At 41.9% G+C, this 17,664-nt stretch overlaps 1 protein-coding gene across 1 annotated transcript; it reads left to right on the top strand.

The window, feature by feature from the left end:
• Positions 1 to 835: 835 nt before the first annotated feature.
• rtn2a (reticulon 2a) lies at positions 836 to 17,583 on the top strand (the record flags this gene model as incomplete). Its single annotated transcript, XM_080508472.1, has 10 exons — positions 836 to 866; positions 2,235 to 2,288; positions 2,803 to 3,375; positions 4,883 to 5,089; positions 10,057 to 10,264; positions 10,786 to 10,924; positions 13,583 to 13,652; positions 13,749 to 13,795; positions 13,886 to 13,944; positions 15,898 to 17,583. 10 exons carry the CDS (start codon positions 836 to 838, stop codon positions 15,971 to 15,973), a joined length of 1,464 nt encoding a protein of 487 aa, XP_080364598.1. The 3' UTR covers positions 15,974 to 17,583.
• Positions 17,584 to 17,664: the final 81 nt, after the last annotated feature.

Genomic DNA, 17,664 nt, shown 5'->3' with positions numbered 1-17,664 from the left:
TATTTTATTACTTTTGATTTACCCATACAATAGAGTTTGGAGGTTATATCGATAAAACACATTTTTAGAATAATTAATAGATTCATCTTCATTTTATCATAATTCTTGTAAACAATTCAATGGGGAAAAAAAAACCTGGAGGAAGAAGGCATCCCCTGACTCTGAGAGCTTCCCTACCACTCTGTGCCTCCTGTAGCTCTTTGGCGCCCCCCAGGGGAGACCCACCCCACAGGCTTCAATCTCTTCGTGTGTGTGTGTGTGTGTGTGTGTGTGTGTGTGTGTGTGTGTGTGTGTGTGTGTGTGTGTGTGTGTGTGTGTGTGTGTGTGTGTGTGTGGGTGGGTGTCCTGCCCATGCTTGCCTCACATTATTAATGATATTGTGTCATTCTTTCTCTTGCTTCTTGCGCCTATGAGATCTTGAGATTAAACCACATGATGAGGAAGAGACAGTAGGATAGGTGAAGATAAGCTGTGAATGGAAGATGGCAGTATAGGCTCAGATTGACACTCCTGCTTCTCTCCGGTGGCTGTAGTGCGTGCTTCTCCCTCCCGCTGCAGTCATAACAATGCAGGAGGGGGAGAGGATGGAGCCGAGGGGCAGGATGGTGGAGTGAGGCAGGGCGGGGCTGTGGAGTGACAAAGCGAGAGGCAGGAGAGAGAGGAAGCTGCTGCTCAACACGCCACCAAGAAAACCAACCAAAGGAGGCAGGTGAAGGGAGGAAGGAGAGCGTGAATCCACAGGACGTGAGAGCCGGCAGCAGAGGAGGAGGAGGAGGAGGAGGAGGAGCTGGGGGGGCTTCCAGACTGGATGGGCCCAGCAATGCCTTGATGGAGCATGGGCCAGGTTTTAGGATTCTCCCACTGCCGTGAGTCTGTTTCTCTTCTGCTTCTCCATCTGCGTCTGTTTATCTCTCCGTACCATCGGCACATTTGTTCCAGCTCAGCATCTTTCCTTGCGAACTGATGTGAGCAACGTACGTGTGAGCTCACCCCTCCTGCCTACCCTCTCTTCCTCTCTCCTTCTACCGTCGATAAACACATGGCTGAAAGGATGGATGCAGTGCAGAAGCACACCAGTTCATGACGTATTGATGTGCAGATGTTTACTTGCTGGTGCGTTTGCTGCCAGGCGTGTGATGCAAGTTAATTCTCCTTCAATGCTTCTGTTGTGCATCTGTTTCACTGCTAAGTCTGTTATCCCATATGTTTTCCTACTCACTAATCTCTACATAGTAATGGAAGTCAATGTTGTTGTTTATTTGCATGTGTTCTTGTCAAACGTGGAGGGGAGAATATGCTGCGCTCATTTCCCTGCACGGCTCATTTATTAGCCTACTGTCATGCTGGCTGTCTGATAGTGAAGGCCTTTTCTGCTGCCAGTTCAGCTCTGAAAGGAAATGAATCAATATGCAGTGACCTATAGCATGTGATCAAAGTTGTCACCTTCCCGGGATCTATAACTGATGTACAAATACTTTTATGGTCAGGACTCAAATTGTATTTGTTGATTGGGTCATATTTTGATGTGGAATTACATTATGTAGCACGAACCAAGTTTCGGTTTATTCACTTTCACAAAAATAACTCCATTAGTAGTAAACCTTCCCTCAATGTTTGAAAAAAAAAAAAAAGACATAATTGTGCATCAGTGTACAGTGTTTTTTTGTGATGATATCAGAATTTAGAAGAACGTACATCGTCCCAGAGGCTCAAGAAGAATGCACAGCAGCAAGACAAACCGAATCCAATCCACTAAAGTTAAACATTGAGCCCTCTGACGGTGCAGTGGTTTGCACTCTCCCCTCACAATAAAGATTGTGTTTGTTCGAGCTTTTTGTATTCAGTTTCCTTGTGCTCCCTGTGTATACTTGGGATTTCTACTGTGTCGCGCTACAATCCAAAATAATATATATTCAAGGTTAATCCATGACTCTGAAATTGCCCTGAAACCACCATGGGTACCCGATGGTGATTGATTAGACATTTTGTCTGACAGACCAGGAGAAGGCAATAGAGGGTTTCTCGTGCCACTGCAACAAAGGTTGACCGTCTCCAGTTCGTAAATATCTGGATGGGAGACAGTTAAATGCAGGAGAGAGACTGTATATTGTCTCAGATGATGCTCTTGACCTGCTGCAGGGATCTCAGCCATGAATTCTCAGCAAATGTTATTGATCCTGATGAACCACTTTAGTTGTAGATTCATCTTAAAGTTTTCCTGTTTTGTGTTCCAGAGGAATATGGCTCTGTTGCATCCACTCCGGATTCAACTCCTCCGTGCACTGATGGTAAGAAGTCGACAAGAAAATCATTCTTATTATCTTTTCAAATGGAATATGTGTCCTGCTTTCTGATGCGTCTTTGCCACTGAAATGAGTTAATCCATGCACATCTGACTGCCAGCTTCTCTAATGCAACCTTGTGAAAATCCACAGGTATGACAAAAAGGTGCTTTCATTGTTAGAATTTAGAAGAGGAGGTTTTTTTGTACTTATCAAAGGGTTTCATCTTTTCACAGCGCATCTTGTTCTCTCCCTGCCATCAGAAAGAACACCTGGGTGCCTTCATGAGACATGTCTGATCACTGAAAACTATTCCAGCAATGTATTTGATTGCCTGTGTATTTGGGTGACCACCTCATTTGATCAACACCACTATTCTTATAGAGCTAATGGGTGAACCGATGATGCCGTGTGCGCTCATGGGCCGAGTTCAGGAGAACAAAAAGCTAAATGTCTTTCCTCGTTGTGACTGACACTGCTAATAGATTCTGACACCGACTGTTGTATGTGTTTAACCCAGGCGGGAATGAGGAGTCAGAGCTGTATGAGCTGCAGACAGCCAGAGAGTGGTCCGACGATGACATGGGAGATGGAGATCCAGATGACGACGAGGAGCTGGGTTCATCCCCGTCGATCTGGGGCACGCCACGTCAGAACTCCTATGAGCTGACTTTCTCTTACATCGCCATCGCCGAGGCCGAAGCCGTGGGAGCGTCGCGGCACCACAGAGAGCGACGCAGGACCGGCAGCTCTCGGGGGAGTCGTACGTCTTTAATCCGCACGGACACTCTGGAAACACTGTTGGACTCGCCCGACGTAGACTGGGACCCTCAGGCATTCCTCACGCGGGAGGAAGAACAAGAAGCGGCAGAAAGGAGGGAGCAGGAGAGAGTTGAGGCGAGGACAGCGAGCGCTTTGGGAAGGAGTCAGCCGGAGCAGACTATTACAATTCAGCCCTCTTCTCAACACCTGGACCCAGAAAGTCAAAGCGGAGACGCACTCGTCCAACAGGAGGAGAGCGTGACGCAGTCCTCCCCGGCATCGTCTCAAACCCAACCATCTCAGCAGCAGAGCCCCTCACACACGCTGCAAGGTAAGGCTTTGTGTCATTTGTTATCAGACACAATGACGAACACCTATAACGTCTGGAAACTAAAGATGTTCAGCCACAAATATGAGGGACTTTGTTCACCGAGCAGGAGATGCTCAACAAAACCAAAAAATTGGATTTGGTGTTTGTACAACTGAGATGTAATTTGATTCATGCAGTGAACTGGATGAAACTTTTCTTTAAAAAAGAAGTTTGTAAATATAGAATATGTAGAGCATGATTTGAAATTCAATGTTTGCGTGTCATTAAAATGTATCCTGTAGTCACTAATCAGTTAATCAAAACCTTAATACCACATCACATGACATTTGTCTGAAAAGAAAGGTGGCAGATTCCATTGTCAAGTTTTGTCATGATATGATAGAATGGATTGAGGGCAGGGAAGAGAAAATCAAGAGGAAGAAAAAAATGTCATTTATGGCTTTTCTATGTGGAAATTCAAAAAACTATTGACATTATCTGTGTGCAATGTTTTCAAATGTAGCAAACAGTGTCAAGCCCCATTCATTACAATATGAATACATTATAGTAGAAGGCAGTTCACATGGCCTTCAACATCATGTGGTAACCTCAGGAGAAGCTGGTTGTTTGTGTGATGATCACTTACAATTGAAACTCTTCTTCTGAGGGATACCACGCAATACTGCAAACAAAAAGGAAGAGACGATGCATTTCTCAGAGAGAAATATAAGAAAAGGTCCATGATGTACTGTCAAGGTAAAGCAATGGGGTGTATCTCATCATTTTTGCTGTTTTTGTGTTTTGTTTCTAAACCTCACCTTGTAAAGTAATTTCCACATTGTGGATGATTAAATCTTCTGGATTTGTAAAGGACCAAAACACATTAACGGGAGACGACTATGACTCTGTACTAACATGACATCATACTTTTTGATAGGTCCAAAGTCAGCTGTAAAAAAAACACAGGTGCATTTCATATTAGTATAGAAGGGATGAATACATTTATTCAGTGAAACATTATATCAAAGATATTTTTTAAGACAAAATTTTCTTCTTTTCTTCTTTATACTTTGGCTCAAATAAACACAGTGTCTTAAGATTCAGTGATATTTGATATCAGATGTTTTACCGATTTAACTTTGTTCTATCTGTTTGTTTGTGAGATGTGTAGAAATACAGGACAAAACAATCAACATTTGATTATATTTAATGAGATGAGTCGGGTTCCTGCATCAAACTGATTTTAGAAACCTATTTTTGTGGGGAAAAAAAGGTGAAAAATTATTGATCTACATATGTCATACGGCTTTTTAATAAGCAAGAACAAAGACTGGCATAATCCACGTTGTTCTAATATACGTTATGTTTCTAAATACAAACTATTTTTGTAGTATAAAAGTGAATAATTTTGCTCTGATGGTTTTATATTCTGATTAATCTTCTCTTAATAAAAGCAGTGTAACCCTAAATTGTGATGTCAACAGTGATGTTATCGCCATGGTGACGTCATGCTCTCGTTTCCTGGCAGCTGCAGCCTCACCAGCCTCTGAGCCAGAGTCTCCCGTCTCCAGGGAAACCATCTCGGTCAAGCTGCTCACATCTGTGCATCCCAGAGGCCCAGTGTCCTCGCAGTCGACCCCCGTCGGCCAAAATTCTCAGGAACAGCTGGTCAGCGATCACTGGTTCTCAGCTCTCAGCCTGACAGAGGACCTCACACTATGCACCCACATAGCAGGTACGGTTCATGGCTCTATAATCTTTACAGGTAAAGTCACAATGACTTGATTCGGATTTGTGTTGGGGATGGGGGCGTCATTTGCTTAACTCTTGTCCGTTAAGAGAAATTGAAAAGTGAACACAGCAGAGCTCATGGTAATAATAAGGCTCTTGACAAGAATTCAGAAAAACGGGACTCAAGACAAACTGTGAACTACAGTGACTCACTAGTGTCACCTCATGCTCTAAGGCGCGATCACATTTCTTTTTAATGACATATAATCTGATAAAAGACTTCACAGCAGGTGGGACCATGTTCCAAATCCGATTGATATTATTCAGTGGCCAATTGCAATATCTGCATCTTGCATACCGCTTTAAGCTGAGTGTCAAGCTGATGCTGCTGTTTTTGCAGACGCAATACAGATTAATTAAATGCAGAGTTAGGAAACGCCCTCAAGTGTAGTATGAGTCATCAGGGGGGTTTCAAGTGATTTAAAGGGAAATACTGAAATGTTAGATATTAGGCCATTATTTGGCCTGGATCAAAAAATATATTGACAGTAAATCAACAGACACGAGACAAAGCCTGCAGAATTATATTTTTGATCTCATACTACTTTTAAATGTCTTGTTTCTTCTGACTTCTGTAATCTTCTCATCTCCATGTCCTTTGCTTCTTTCTTATTGCTTAAAAAGATCCTTCCTCTCAGCTCCACAATCAATGCTTCAAATGCAGAAAATATCAGATGTCACGTTTCTCATGGACCTTCAGTTGGCGGCAGACAGATATAGACCCCAGCCCCCGTCCTCCAGCCCTCACTGATCCATTGTGTCTTCATGGAAACTCTCCGTTGGGATTTGAGGAATGATCAGCTCATTGTATTGAGAGCATTTCTGACATTGACTCTTTTTTTGAGTCGCCACTCATGTCAGAGGTGTCTGCCACTCTGAGCTATTTTTTTATTTATTTCTGACACAGAGGGAAAGAGAAAATGACAGCAAAAGATAACATCCTGTTTTCTTACTTGAAGGCACTTTAAGTGGACTGTCTGTGCTGGGTCTTATTTTAGTAGATGTTAGGGGGGGGCAGTAAACCCTCAGACTGTTGATTAATGGTTGGTGAAGTTGTTGACAGAGTTTAGGGTGTCCTTAATAAATAGCACACATGCATCTCTCGGAGCATCAAATTTATCTGCCTCTATTATTTGTTTTCAGAGCCGTGGAGCAAATCTAAGTTTGAAGTTTAAGACAGAATCTAAAAACTGCTTGAAAAAAACTGGCAATTCAGTTTATTTTCTGAGATGCAAAAAAAGGTCTTGTGTAGAGGAATATTTAGCGTAGTCTCCTTCAGGCGGCATTTTGAAGACATTTCCGAGACGTAATTGGCATGTTATAACATCTCTTCACACTGACTTTCAATTCTCCACGTAGAGAAATATGCTTTCACAACATCTTAGGGTTACAATATTTAATCTACACATACTAGAATGAGTGCCCTACATGGGTTAAAAACAAATATAAAGTCTCATATCAACATTATGTTATGTGTTATAATTTTAAAGAGATGAATATTTGTAATTGTGCCGTGATTCTTTCAAAGTGAGACAAAAGTATAATACAGTCTGGTGACCAAGAACTACATAATAACCATTGTTTCATGACCTTTAAATTACAAATGACATTCCTCATATTTGCAACAATGCAATCATTTATTTTTCTTTAGGTATTTGAATAATTGCAACAAAACTGAGAAACATAGCAAACATTTCAGTCTTTCTTAAGTTACATGTGTTGCTGGTGACAGAACATTTTAGCTCGATGACATAATGAAAAATAGACTCTGGTTCTCCTGTTTCAGGTGCACTTATATAAACACAGTTCCACAAAGAAATCATGAAACTTTACAAACAAAAAAAAAAAACAAACACAAAAACCAGAAATGCATCAAAATCCGAGAGTTTTTCATTAACTTGAAAGCTGTGCGGAGTTGGAAAAGCATGCCGTGGTTGTAAATCATCTCTTTATGCACGAAGCTCTCGTAGTCTTGAAGAGCGGTGGGCGGTGCTTTGAACCAGATTATTTTGGGCCTGCCAGGCCAGTGGACTGCTGAGCGAGCAGTGGGCGGCCAAAAACAGCTCAGAGGGGCGAAGGGAGCACAGAGGGTGTGAGGGGGAAACGCTGGAGCAGCAACCAAAATGGCCAGTAAAGGTGAGACTTTTGGGATTTGAAACACGATTGCCGTGCTGCTGTTTAGTCAAAGACTAGAAGTCTGGATACTTTGCTGATCTGACAACTCCTGTAGAATATGTGTGGGTTTGGGTTCAGTTTAAAGCCAGGAGGGAAGCAGAAGCTGCATATGCAGATGTGAAGGAGCAGACTTGGATCTGAACCAGTAAACGTTTGTGGAATTGGTGTGAGGGAGTTCAGCCAGGGTGAAAACCTTGAAAAATTCATTGCATCTCTCTAATCATTGTCTGAGAGTGATTCTCCCCACACGACGGCTTTCATGAGTTTTTCATGAGTCGTCACCGTGTAAAACACCTCCAGCCATTCAAATGACTGCAAACTGTCACATTGTGGTATGTTGTTAGCACATGGTTGCTGCAGAGTGGAATAACTTTGCCAGCTGGTTTTTCTTTCATTTTAGTGCTGCCACTTTCGGCTGAATAGCTGGCACCAGCTGAGACATTTCAGTCTGTAGTGGGATGAGGTTTCTTAGTCCGGCCGCTGAGCTGACATGACCTGGGTCACATGAAATGGTTGTTGAGGTTAAAATGAAATGCTTTCATGGCTTTGTCGGTGAACCCACGTCAGTTTTTCACTTCTTGTCTAGCGGAGGGATGTTTAGTTGATGGCTTGATTTGATTATTCATTCCCCACATGCAGTAATTCAAACCATGATTCAAGGAAAGATTGAACACAATGACATAAGCCTTTGCATTCAAACTTGTGTGTCCTATATTTTTATACTGCTTTGTCCAACGTAAAGCCTCTGTGGAGTTTGAGCCACTCCCAGCTGTCAATGGGCGAAGGGAGAGTTCAGTCGGGGCTGGTTTCCTGTCCATCACTGGCCAACACAGACAACCACACACACATTTACACCTAAAAGCCATTTAGCGCTCCAATCAAGCTCCAACTATGAGAGGAAACAGAAGGACCCAGAGAAAAACCTGCACATACACAGGGAGAATATGCAAAAGTCAACCAGAAAGCTGGTTTCGTGTGAGACAAGAGTGCCGCATTCCCTAAATGTCATTTTATGATGTGATTGCAGCAGGTTTTGTGAGGGTTTGTTTGAAGGAAAGGGAAAATATAGTGGCAGTAATCTTATGATGTTACCCCCAAATGTCCTAAAACTATAACAGTTCTAGGAACTGGCTCTTCCCCAACATGCCTCTGCTGCATTAAATAAACTCCAGGATGAGTGATCTATTAATACACTGTGGATACTTCTGTAATTCCTATATCTTTAAATAAAGTAGTGTCTATGTCAATACAGATTTAGTCATCCCCCGTACCTTCGTGTGCAGACTATCCCCCCGTCCCAGAATGATAACAGCTCAAACAAACACATGGGACAGTCGTGTCCCAGTGGCATCGTGGGTATTAATTGTGTTCATTGATGTTTATAAATAACCCACCTGCTGTCAGTGCACTCTATTCAAAGAGGCTTCCCTCTCTTCTAACGCGGAGGTTTAGCGTTTCACTGAATGACGGGCACAACCAGCTACGCCGGCGTCAGCCACGACGACACAGAGCTGCACTTTTCATCGGTCGGATCAGTTTTTCCTGAAACGACGTGACTGTCAAAAACATTTCCATATAGAAATAGAACTGCTTTTGTTTTCTTTGTTTAATGAATTGTGTCTCATACGAGAAGGATTCTCACCGGGCGTCATATTTGAAAGAGGTCGACTGGAGTAAAGCATGACTCTGCAGACGGACGGCCTGACGCCTGACAGCAGGTGCTGTGAAAGGCTCCGTTTAAATTCCCCTCGACTGCTCGCTTCCCTCTTTCGCCTGCGAGCTAAATTTAGCCGAGGACGGAGCCCGGCGTGTCCTGGTAGCTGCAGCACGCTCTCGCAACGCCGGGGAGGCTGGAAATCCCTCCGAGCCTCACAGCTTCTTCCACCTCTCTGGTCTTTCTTCCTCACTCCATCCCCACATCCCTTCTTCACACCCGTCCGCTCCCTGATTACCCTGGAATACAAGAGCGTCTAATTTGCCCTTCACTATTACGTCAGTGGCTCTATTATTAGGACGATTGCAGCGATGTACAATGCGGTTACTTGTGTTACTAAATGTTACTAAGTCTGGTCAATGAAACGCCATCGTTGGTCCACCGAGCTCAAGCAAATGTTTAAACTGTTTTAATTGCTTTGAATGACTACTTGTGACATTGCGCTATATTAAAACAATAATTTTAAAATGCGATTCATTTGAAGGGAGGATAATTACACTAGGAATGCAATGAGCTTTAGTAAAAAAAAAAGAAAAGCGCGTGACAGGTAGAATTATCTGATATGTATCGTCTGTAACTACAGTAAGTAGCACAAGAAGAGTATTGCCTTTTTCTGCCTATGGATTATAACAACCCCTAACAACTTTCACAAATAAAAGAGACTGCTCCTGACATTTAATACAATTTCTGTGATCACCAGAATCCAAATGTCCATGTCGTAGTCGGATTTTTTCCTTTAAAAGTGTCACATCTGTTGCCTTTAAAAGCAAAACAAGAGTCTCCCAAAAAGATGAGCTGCTGTGCATTAAAAATTAAACAACTTGTGATTTCCAATGTAATTCAGTAAAAGTAAACTATTCCCAAGAAGTGTGGGAGCCACATGCATCTCCACAGTTGCACTGTCGCATGCCTCCTGTCCGTACATGTATAAACATGTTGTCTTTTGTGCCGTTTTCACTGACGTTCTGATGTTTTAATTCCTTCTGCCTGGCTGTGTGTGTGTGTGTGTGTGTGTGTGTCAGTGATGGACCTGATCTACTGGAAGGACACGGAGCGCACCGGCATGGTGCTCACAGGGCTGGTGGTGGGTTTGCTGTCCCTGTTCCAGCTCAGCATCATCACCGTGGTCTCCACAGTCTCCTTGGCCGTCGTGTGCGTCACCATGTCCGTGCGCGTCTACTACCATGTGCTCCACGCCTTCAAATGGGGAGACGGAGAGCATCCATTCAAGTATGACCGCATGAGGAACGCCTGTGTGATGGAATGGTTTCTTCTTTCGTCTTGGACTGAATGTTGAGTCTTAAGTCTTTTGATTGTTTTTCCATTTAAAAAAAAGAAAGAAGATTTTCTTGATAATCTATCAGTGACACCTGCTCCTGTGCATAAAACAGCAGCTATGTGCACTGAACTAATTATACCAGAATTTTGGCAGAATTTTTGCCAGTAAAATGTTGTATGTTGTAACTGATATTGCTCGTTTGAAACTCTTTATTTTTTTGTTTGTTTTCATTTCTATAGAGATAATTATCGCCTCTGGTTTAGGAAAATGCACAAAAGTTCTGAGGAATTATTCCAACATTTTTTGAAACAATAATATCAAATGTTAAAATTCATGTGGAACAAATCTTAAATATATGAAAGGTTCAGTGCCTAATTATAGGAACATTTAGCTCCTTTACTGTGCCATTGCTAACAACATTGTCTAGATTCAGTACCACCTTGTGTTCTTATAATTCTGCCTTGTCTCTCAGGGCGTATCTGGACATGGACATCAGTTTCAGTGGCGAGCAGGCGGACCGCTATATGCAGAAAGTTATTGTCATGACTCTGTCTGCTGTTGACACTTTGAAAAGACTCATTTTTGTTGGAAATGTTTTTGAATCCATCAAGGTAAGCTGGCAAATCACCTCAGTCTTCTTTGAGTTTTGATTTGCGCATGCGCTTTTTTTTTTCTTTATGCGCACACTGTTTACTTTTGAGATCGGCTCCGTCTTATCCAGACCTTCTCCCTCCTCGTTAACCCAGATATCAGCCCGTCTCTGCATTCTGTCATTTCGCTCCATCATCTGTTATCTCATCTCGCTCCAGCATCGCGAGCGATGACAGCATCGCACAGCAAACCCTCGCTCTCGTTATGCCCGCTGAGACCCGAAGGCTCTGCTCATGAATTTAAGGAGGAACATCCCTCATGGCAGCTGTCACTCTCGATTACATATTTTTGCCGATCATTTGAGGGGCTGCCACCCTTTGGAAGTTATCTACAGATTTCTTATGAATTTTAATTAACAGCAAAGGAAGGAGATGATCTGACGGGTTCTTCTGATCTCCACTGTTTCTGTTTCTCATTGTGTTGAAGTCTAAATACATCTGTCAGCAGGAAGTCTGTCACAGATTAAGTCTGTCCCAGCGATCTATATACAGTATATACCGTGTTTGTTTTTTTGTAGTATTTCAAAACCACATTATTGGCTACTTGACTACTTGAGTTGTCCTCATCTTTACACGTTGATTTGTTGCTGAATTTGATTTCATTTTCGCAAATCTATCTATTCACTTATTTTATCTTATTTAACAACCACACACACTCACCTTCACACCTAGAGAAATTCAGGGTCGCCATTTAACCCCACATGTATGTTTTTGGACTGTGGGAGGAAACCAGAGTACCCAGAGGAATCCCACACACACACAGGGAGACCATGAAAACTCAACACAGAAAGGCCAGTATTCAAAGCCAGACCTTCTCGCTATGACAAGAGAGCGCTAACCACTGACCCACCATGTGGCCATAATTTAGAATGTTGTTTTATTTCTTAAAATGTAAGCTTTTAAGTTAAAAACACCAATATGCTAAATCGTACTGTTTTTTTTAAAGATCTGATTTCCTTTCAGATTTTTTGACCACGTCACAATGAAAATGTAAAACCTTTTATATTATGCCTGAAAAACAATTAACTTTTCAATGATGTGATTTTTTTTTTTTTTTTCAATGCAGCTTAAGCCTCATTTAGTTCACGTTGACCTGCTGAGTGCTTTGTATCAGCTGTATATGGGAGTGTGTATGGACAAGCAGGTGAATTTGATGCAGTTTCACAAATTTGAAGTCTGACGGCTGTTGTGTGAAGAGTATTAATAGGGAAACATGCACAGTAATAATAAAGCAAAGAAACAAAAACAAGATGGATTTTGGTCTGGCACTAGAAGCAGTGCTAACTTGTACTCAAGCCAGAGTAATAATAAAGGTATAAAGTTTAAGAGATTCTGCAGCTCGTAGACTTAGACCTGCATCTGAACAGTAGTAAAGGTGCATAGCTAAATACTTGTTCATATATTTTGCACAGGTGTTATGGAGATATGTTACAAAGCCAATTTGAAAACACACAGGTCATTTTTGTGTCAGTGTCTAAAGAAACGATCAGTAAAATATCTTTATAATATTAATGATAATGATCATCATCTAAAGACAGAACCATAACCCAATTTAATCAAATTATTAGGAAGATTCAGTGCAATTTGAGAAAATAAGGCAACATCCAGCCTGGTTTTTAGTGACATTGTGAACTTGGTTATACAAACATGAAAACAAACTTAGAACTAAGTTTCTCAGTTTGCTTCAAGACACGTTTTTTTTTTTTTTTCAGTATAAATGATACAAATAACACATTTTATAGATCGTTATCCAAACCTGCTTCCAAAATAATTTCAAGTTAAATCGACATGCAGCCATTTACAAAACAGTGACAAGACAGTGGTTCCTGCTGATGTAATATTCATTATATCAGACACTGTCACTGTGATAATATAGTTAATCCACTGATGGTACTGAATTACAATCCTTAATTTTGTATTTGCTGAAATGTCTCTCCCCATTTGATCTGAAAATTAATTTGACATGTCAGCGATCATCCACAAAATCGGTTAACACCTTTCCAGTAAATGTTGAGTCAGCGAACCACAGCACCTCCGGGCGTCAACCCTGACCTGGCCGGTATGTGACACAGCTCTGGGGAGACACCCGGGATCAGCCGGAGTCTCTTTCCATGTGGGACAGGGGTGTCCCATATCAGGGCAACACTGGATCCCATTCACAGGGGCTGAGGCACTGAGATATAAGCAGAAACACCCCGATCCATATTAGGAGCTTCATATTTCGCAGGCTCTCCTCTTGATGAAGGAGAAATAGATGTGGATCATTTCATCACATTGTTGAGTGAATCACATGCAGCAGTGGATAATAACCGGGGAACAGCAGCACTGTATGTTGATGTGATTCGGTAAAAGGATGAAACCTATGTAATTAAAGCAAGTAGATTGTACGCGTATAGCACATTTTAGCAGTGACAAGTCACATTCATCCATTCACATCCTCCCATGGCCGATAAGCAGCGTGCTCACACACCACTCAGTGCTGCTCTCGGTGTATTGCAACATACTAACATATGATACTGAGGTTCAAATCACATGAGTTGCTCCACTAATTGATCAACGAGTGTTTCCAGATGATTGTCCTCATGCAGGTTCCCGTATTGCTGTTTCTCTTGGTTTTAGTTGCTGGTTCTGATGTACCTGGTGACCTACCTGGGACACCTGTGCAATGGCCTTACGCTGCTCATCATTAGTAAGAAACGTCACCAGTTCACATACCACATGCCACTTTGCTGTCTTCTTCACTTCTCTGTCTTCTTCTCCCCCCCCCCCCCCCCCCCCCCCCCAGGTGTTATTGCTGTCTTTTCTTTGCCACTTTTCTACAGACAACGCCAGGTAATGACGCAGAATTTAGCATAAATATTGACAGTTAATTTCATGTCCACAAGCATGCGTTTTACGTTCCCCTTTCGTGGTACGTCACAGGAGCAAGTGGACAGTTTAGTGGCAAAAGTGCAGGCCCACATCGACAACATCAAGGACATGTGAGTATGGCGCCATCGTGTGGCTGCAACCCGGCACCGCTGACTTTTCCCAGCTGAGACAGACTTTAATAGCTTTCAATGCACACTCGCATTTATGGGAAATAAACATCTTCCTGTGAAATATAGTTATAGGAGCTGCAGCTTTGTTAGAGTTGAAAAGGATATTATAGGACATTGTGTCATTCACTGTCATTCAAAGTTCTTGTTTGGTTAATGAACTTCCATATGGAGGGAATAATTTGGGAAACAAAAAAAACGACACATAAACACTATTCACACAAAGAAAGACACTGCAAGGGGTTCTACAATCATTACACATCAGTTCATAATAGAACAACAGTGATGACTGTGTCAGAAAATCTCATTTCGATGATCTTTAAACAGACGATACTGCTGATGTAGATACATACATACATTATTATTTAGATATCGATAAACAATATGTTCACTCATTTACAACCTTTGGTGAGAAAATGACTTATAGTTATTAGCTTAAAGGTATGCAGGAGGATTTTCCCGAATTTTAGGAAAGAACCGCCCTCTCCACCTTTTGAAAAAAATGCGCATGCGTAACGCTGTACCTGCTCCCGAGACGGAACGCCTACTAAAACGCGTGCGGGAGACGTGCACGAGCCCAGTTCTCCTCGTGCACGCTCTGTTTACAAGTCACAAGTCGGCATCGCTCACATAAGCTCACTTTACAAGAAGATTGGCACCAGAGGGGGTGAAACTGTGTAAAAATGTCCGAGAATAATGCGTCGGGTCGGCCACCGGCATGATGAGAACCGTGTGGAGTGAGCTGCGCGCAGGGACGAGCACGTACGACGGGCTTACGTCATATATCACCAGAATGATTGACAATTGGGAGGACCAGTTATTTTGATGATCCACCCGGAAGAAGAAAATCCTCTACTATACATTTAAGTAGCTATAGTCAGACATTTAGCAATCCTAAAACTGATGTTTCCCAAGTTTCTGAACTTTGGTTCTTTTTTATTTTATGTTTAAGATTGTATTCTTCATGTGTATACTCAATAATTAAATAATAATTACTCAATAGACTGCTCCCTTCATGAGAGCGCAGGCCATGAAGGGTTCAAGGTCTTTCCTATTGATATTCAGACACATTGACACAGTGAGAACTCAACTAGCTGAACCACAACACAATCCACTCTAACTTCGTCTAATTGGCCAGTAACTTGTATCAAATCTATTGAAATATTTTACTTGTGAGGTGATTTAACCTTAATTCAACAGTTTATGCAGGAGGACTCAAAGTGAACCTGGAATAATGTGTGAACTCTCCAACAGACTCAGAAGGACAGTGTTTATTCTGTATGCAGCACGTCTGTTGATATAGTTTGAGACTTCTGATAGCCGTTAGAGTGAAACACTGCCGTGTGGAGGCAGATCCTAAAGTCTCAGGTCTCTGGGCCTTGACAAGTCATGGCTTGTCGGAGACACAGAGTGTGACTAAATGTGCAAATTTGCAACAGTTTTCATCCACAATCACACTGAATTGGTACTTTTTTTTTTTCCGCTTATGTTGCATGAATGTTGCAAGAACTTTGCAAAACTCTCATCGAAATGTGGCCAAATTCTGCCTGGAGTTGTAAAAGTTGATGCCGTGCAACAGCCCTGTGACATCTTCCATCATGTTTAAAGAATTTGTACTCTATTTATCTTGACATGCCCATAAATGTAACGACATACTTTTCTTTAGTGTCCTTCTCACTATATCAGATCTTATATTTCAAGTTGCGGCACTTCAGTAAAAGTAAATATCTTCTGGTTTCAGTCAGGGTTGTTTCATAAGTAGCGAAAGTAGGTCACCTATTATTTCCAGAGTGAGGTATACATACTGTACGCGCGAACAGCTTCAAGTGTACATATGAGTGTGGAGTGTGTTGATTTTCACCGGCACTAACTCTCCTCTTGTTTTTCCCCCCGTAGTCTGCGAAGGCTCGCCCAGGGTGGCGGCCCTCCACCCGATCCAACTCCTGGCGGTGCCAAACCCAAGATGCAGTAAAACCTCGTGGATGAAAATTTAAAAGAGAAATTAGCAGAGTTACAGACTGTCACTCAGATGTCTTACTTAGAGGTCTGTGCTCAGAGCTCTAGATACAGCAGCTCCAGAGACTTGGGAAGGGAGGCTATTAAAATGAATGACGAGGAGAGTCACTCTGTGTCAACATTACAGGGGTTAGAGGACTGGGGGGTTCGACGTGATAATTCTTCTTCAAGGTGAAATCAGGGTGTCTGAATCCTGAGCGAGACTCTGCTGCCGACAAGAGAGACAGAGATTCATCAACACAGCTTGTAATGTGTGACCATCTTTGGAAATCTTGTTTTTAATATGTTTAAAAAAACAAAAAACAAAAAAAAACTCAAGAAGTGTCTTCAGTAGAGCTGTAGTCCAAATGAGGTACCAAGACCATAAATGGGAAGTTCTCACTACGACGGCTGTACACCGGCGAATAAAGCGAAGTCAGTTGTGAAGGTGACGCATGTGAGACGATAAAAACGGGACATTATTTATCATGGCAGCATAAAACTAGAAATTAAGTATGCATGTGTAAGTACATGGACATTTCTAAGTGCATATTCATTTTCATGGCTGTGTGTGCGTGCGTGTGTGTGTGTGTGTGTGTGTGGGTGTGTGTGTGTGTGTGTGTGCGTGCGCGTGTGTGCGTGCGCGTGGCTTGTTGAAATTAAAAAGTTAACCACAAACAATTAAAGTCATATTTCTTCATTATTTTCCAAAAACGTTCTTATTTTCTTCATCGGTATTCACACTCATTCGTATCACTCATTCATCACAGTACTTTGAACCAATAATCACACCAGGGGTGTCAAACATAATTCAGGAGCAAGGTACACGCTCAGCTTGGGTTGTTTTTTTTGTTGTTGCAAAATTCTATCACTTACAATTGGCTGCTGAGTTTAAGACGTCATGGTTGCATCGTGCTATTCTCACTGGAGTGCGATAAATTAGGAACATAGTGACTTTTATTACAGACTCTAGGCCAATTAATTATTTGTCATTTTTACATTTTTCACAGTCCGTGACCTATCAGCAGGCCTTATGTTTGACGCCTCTGGTTTCCACCAATTGTTGAAACTTTCCATCAAACTTTGGTGTGAATGAAAGTTAAAGTTTTCCCAGACAGTTCTTCAAATTGCAGTGTGATATAAATAGAGCGAAATCACATGATGGACAATGTTAAGAATGACAGAGCAGCAGAAGTGTTGCTGGATGGTATTATGGATGGGTAGAAACCGAAAGTGAAAGATTTCAAATAGATATCTTCTCTGTGCTCTTAATTCAAGTGTTTTCTTCAGGTGGAAGCACGTGAAGAGATGTGGGGTTGAAATACAGCAGGTGCCTTTCTAACTGCAGATTATTGTGCGTGATCTGACTCACAGTGCTTACAGCCACTCTTCCTCCTCCTCCTCCTTCCACACTGAAACACTTCTCATATCTACCTGACCATTGCCTTCCTGAGAATGGAGTTTTGTATGTGTACAATCCCTGTGCAACACTGCTTCACATGTACCATGACAAGATATACAGAATTGTTAGTTGAAGATTTTTAGGATTAATAAAATTGTTCAGGGCACTCAGCTGCCTAAAGTGCATATTTGTTTTCAGTTTTGAAAATGTTTGAACTAATTTGTCATTTATTTGCCATTTTCTTGCCAGCGCTGATGAAATTTAGA

This window comes from Blennius ocellaris (genome assembly GCF_963422515.1).
Source record: "Blennius ocellaris genome assembly, chromosome: 2".
NCBI lineage: Eukaryota > Metazoa > Chordata > Actinopteri > Blenniiformes > Blenniidae > Blennius > Blennius ocellaris.
Note: the sequence above shows the minus strand (reverse complement) of the source record. Positions and strands in the feature narration are given on the sequence as shown.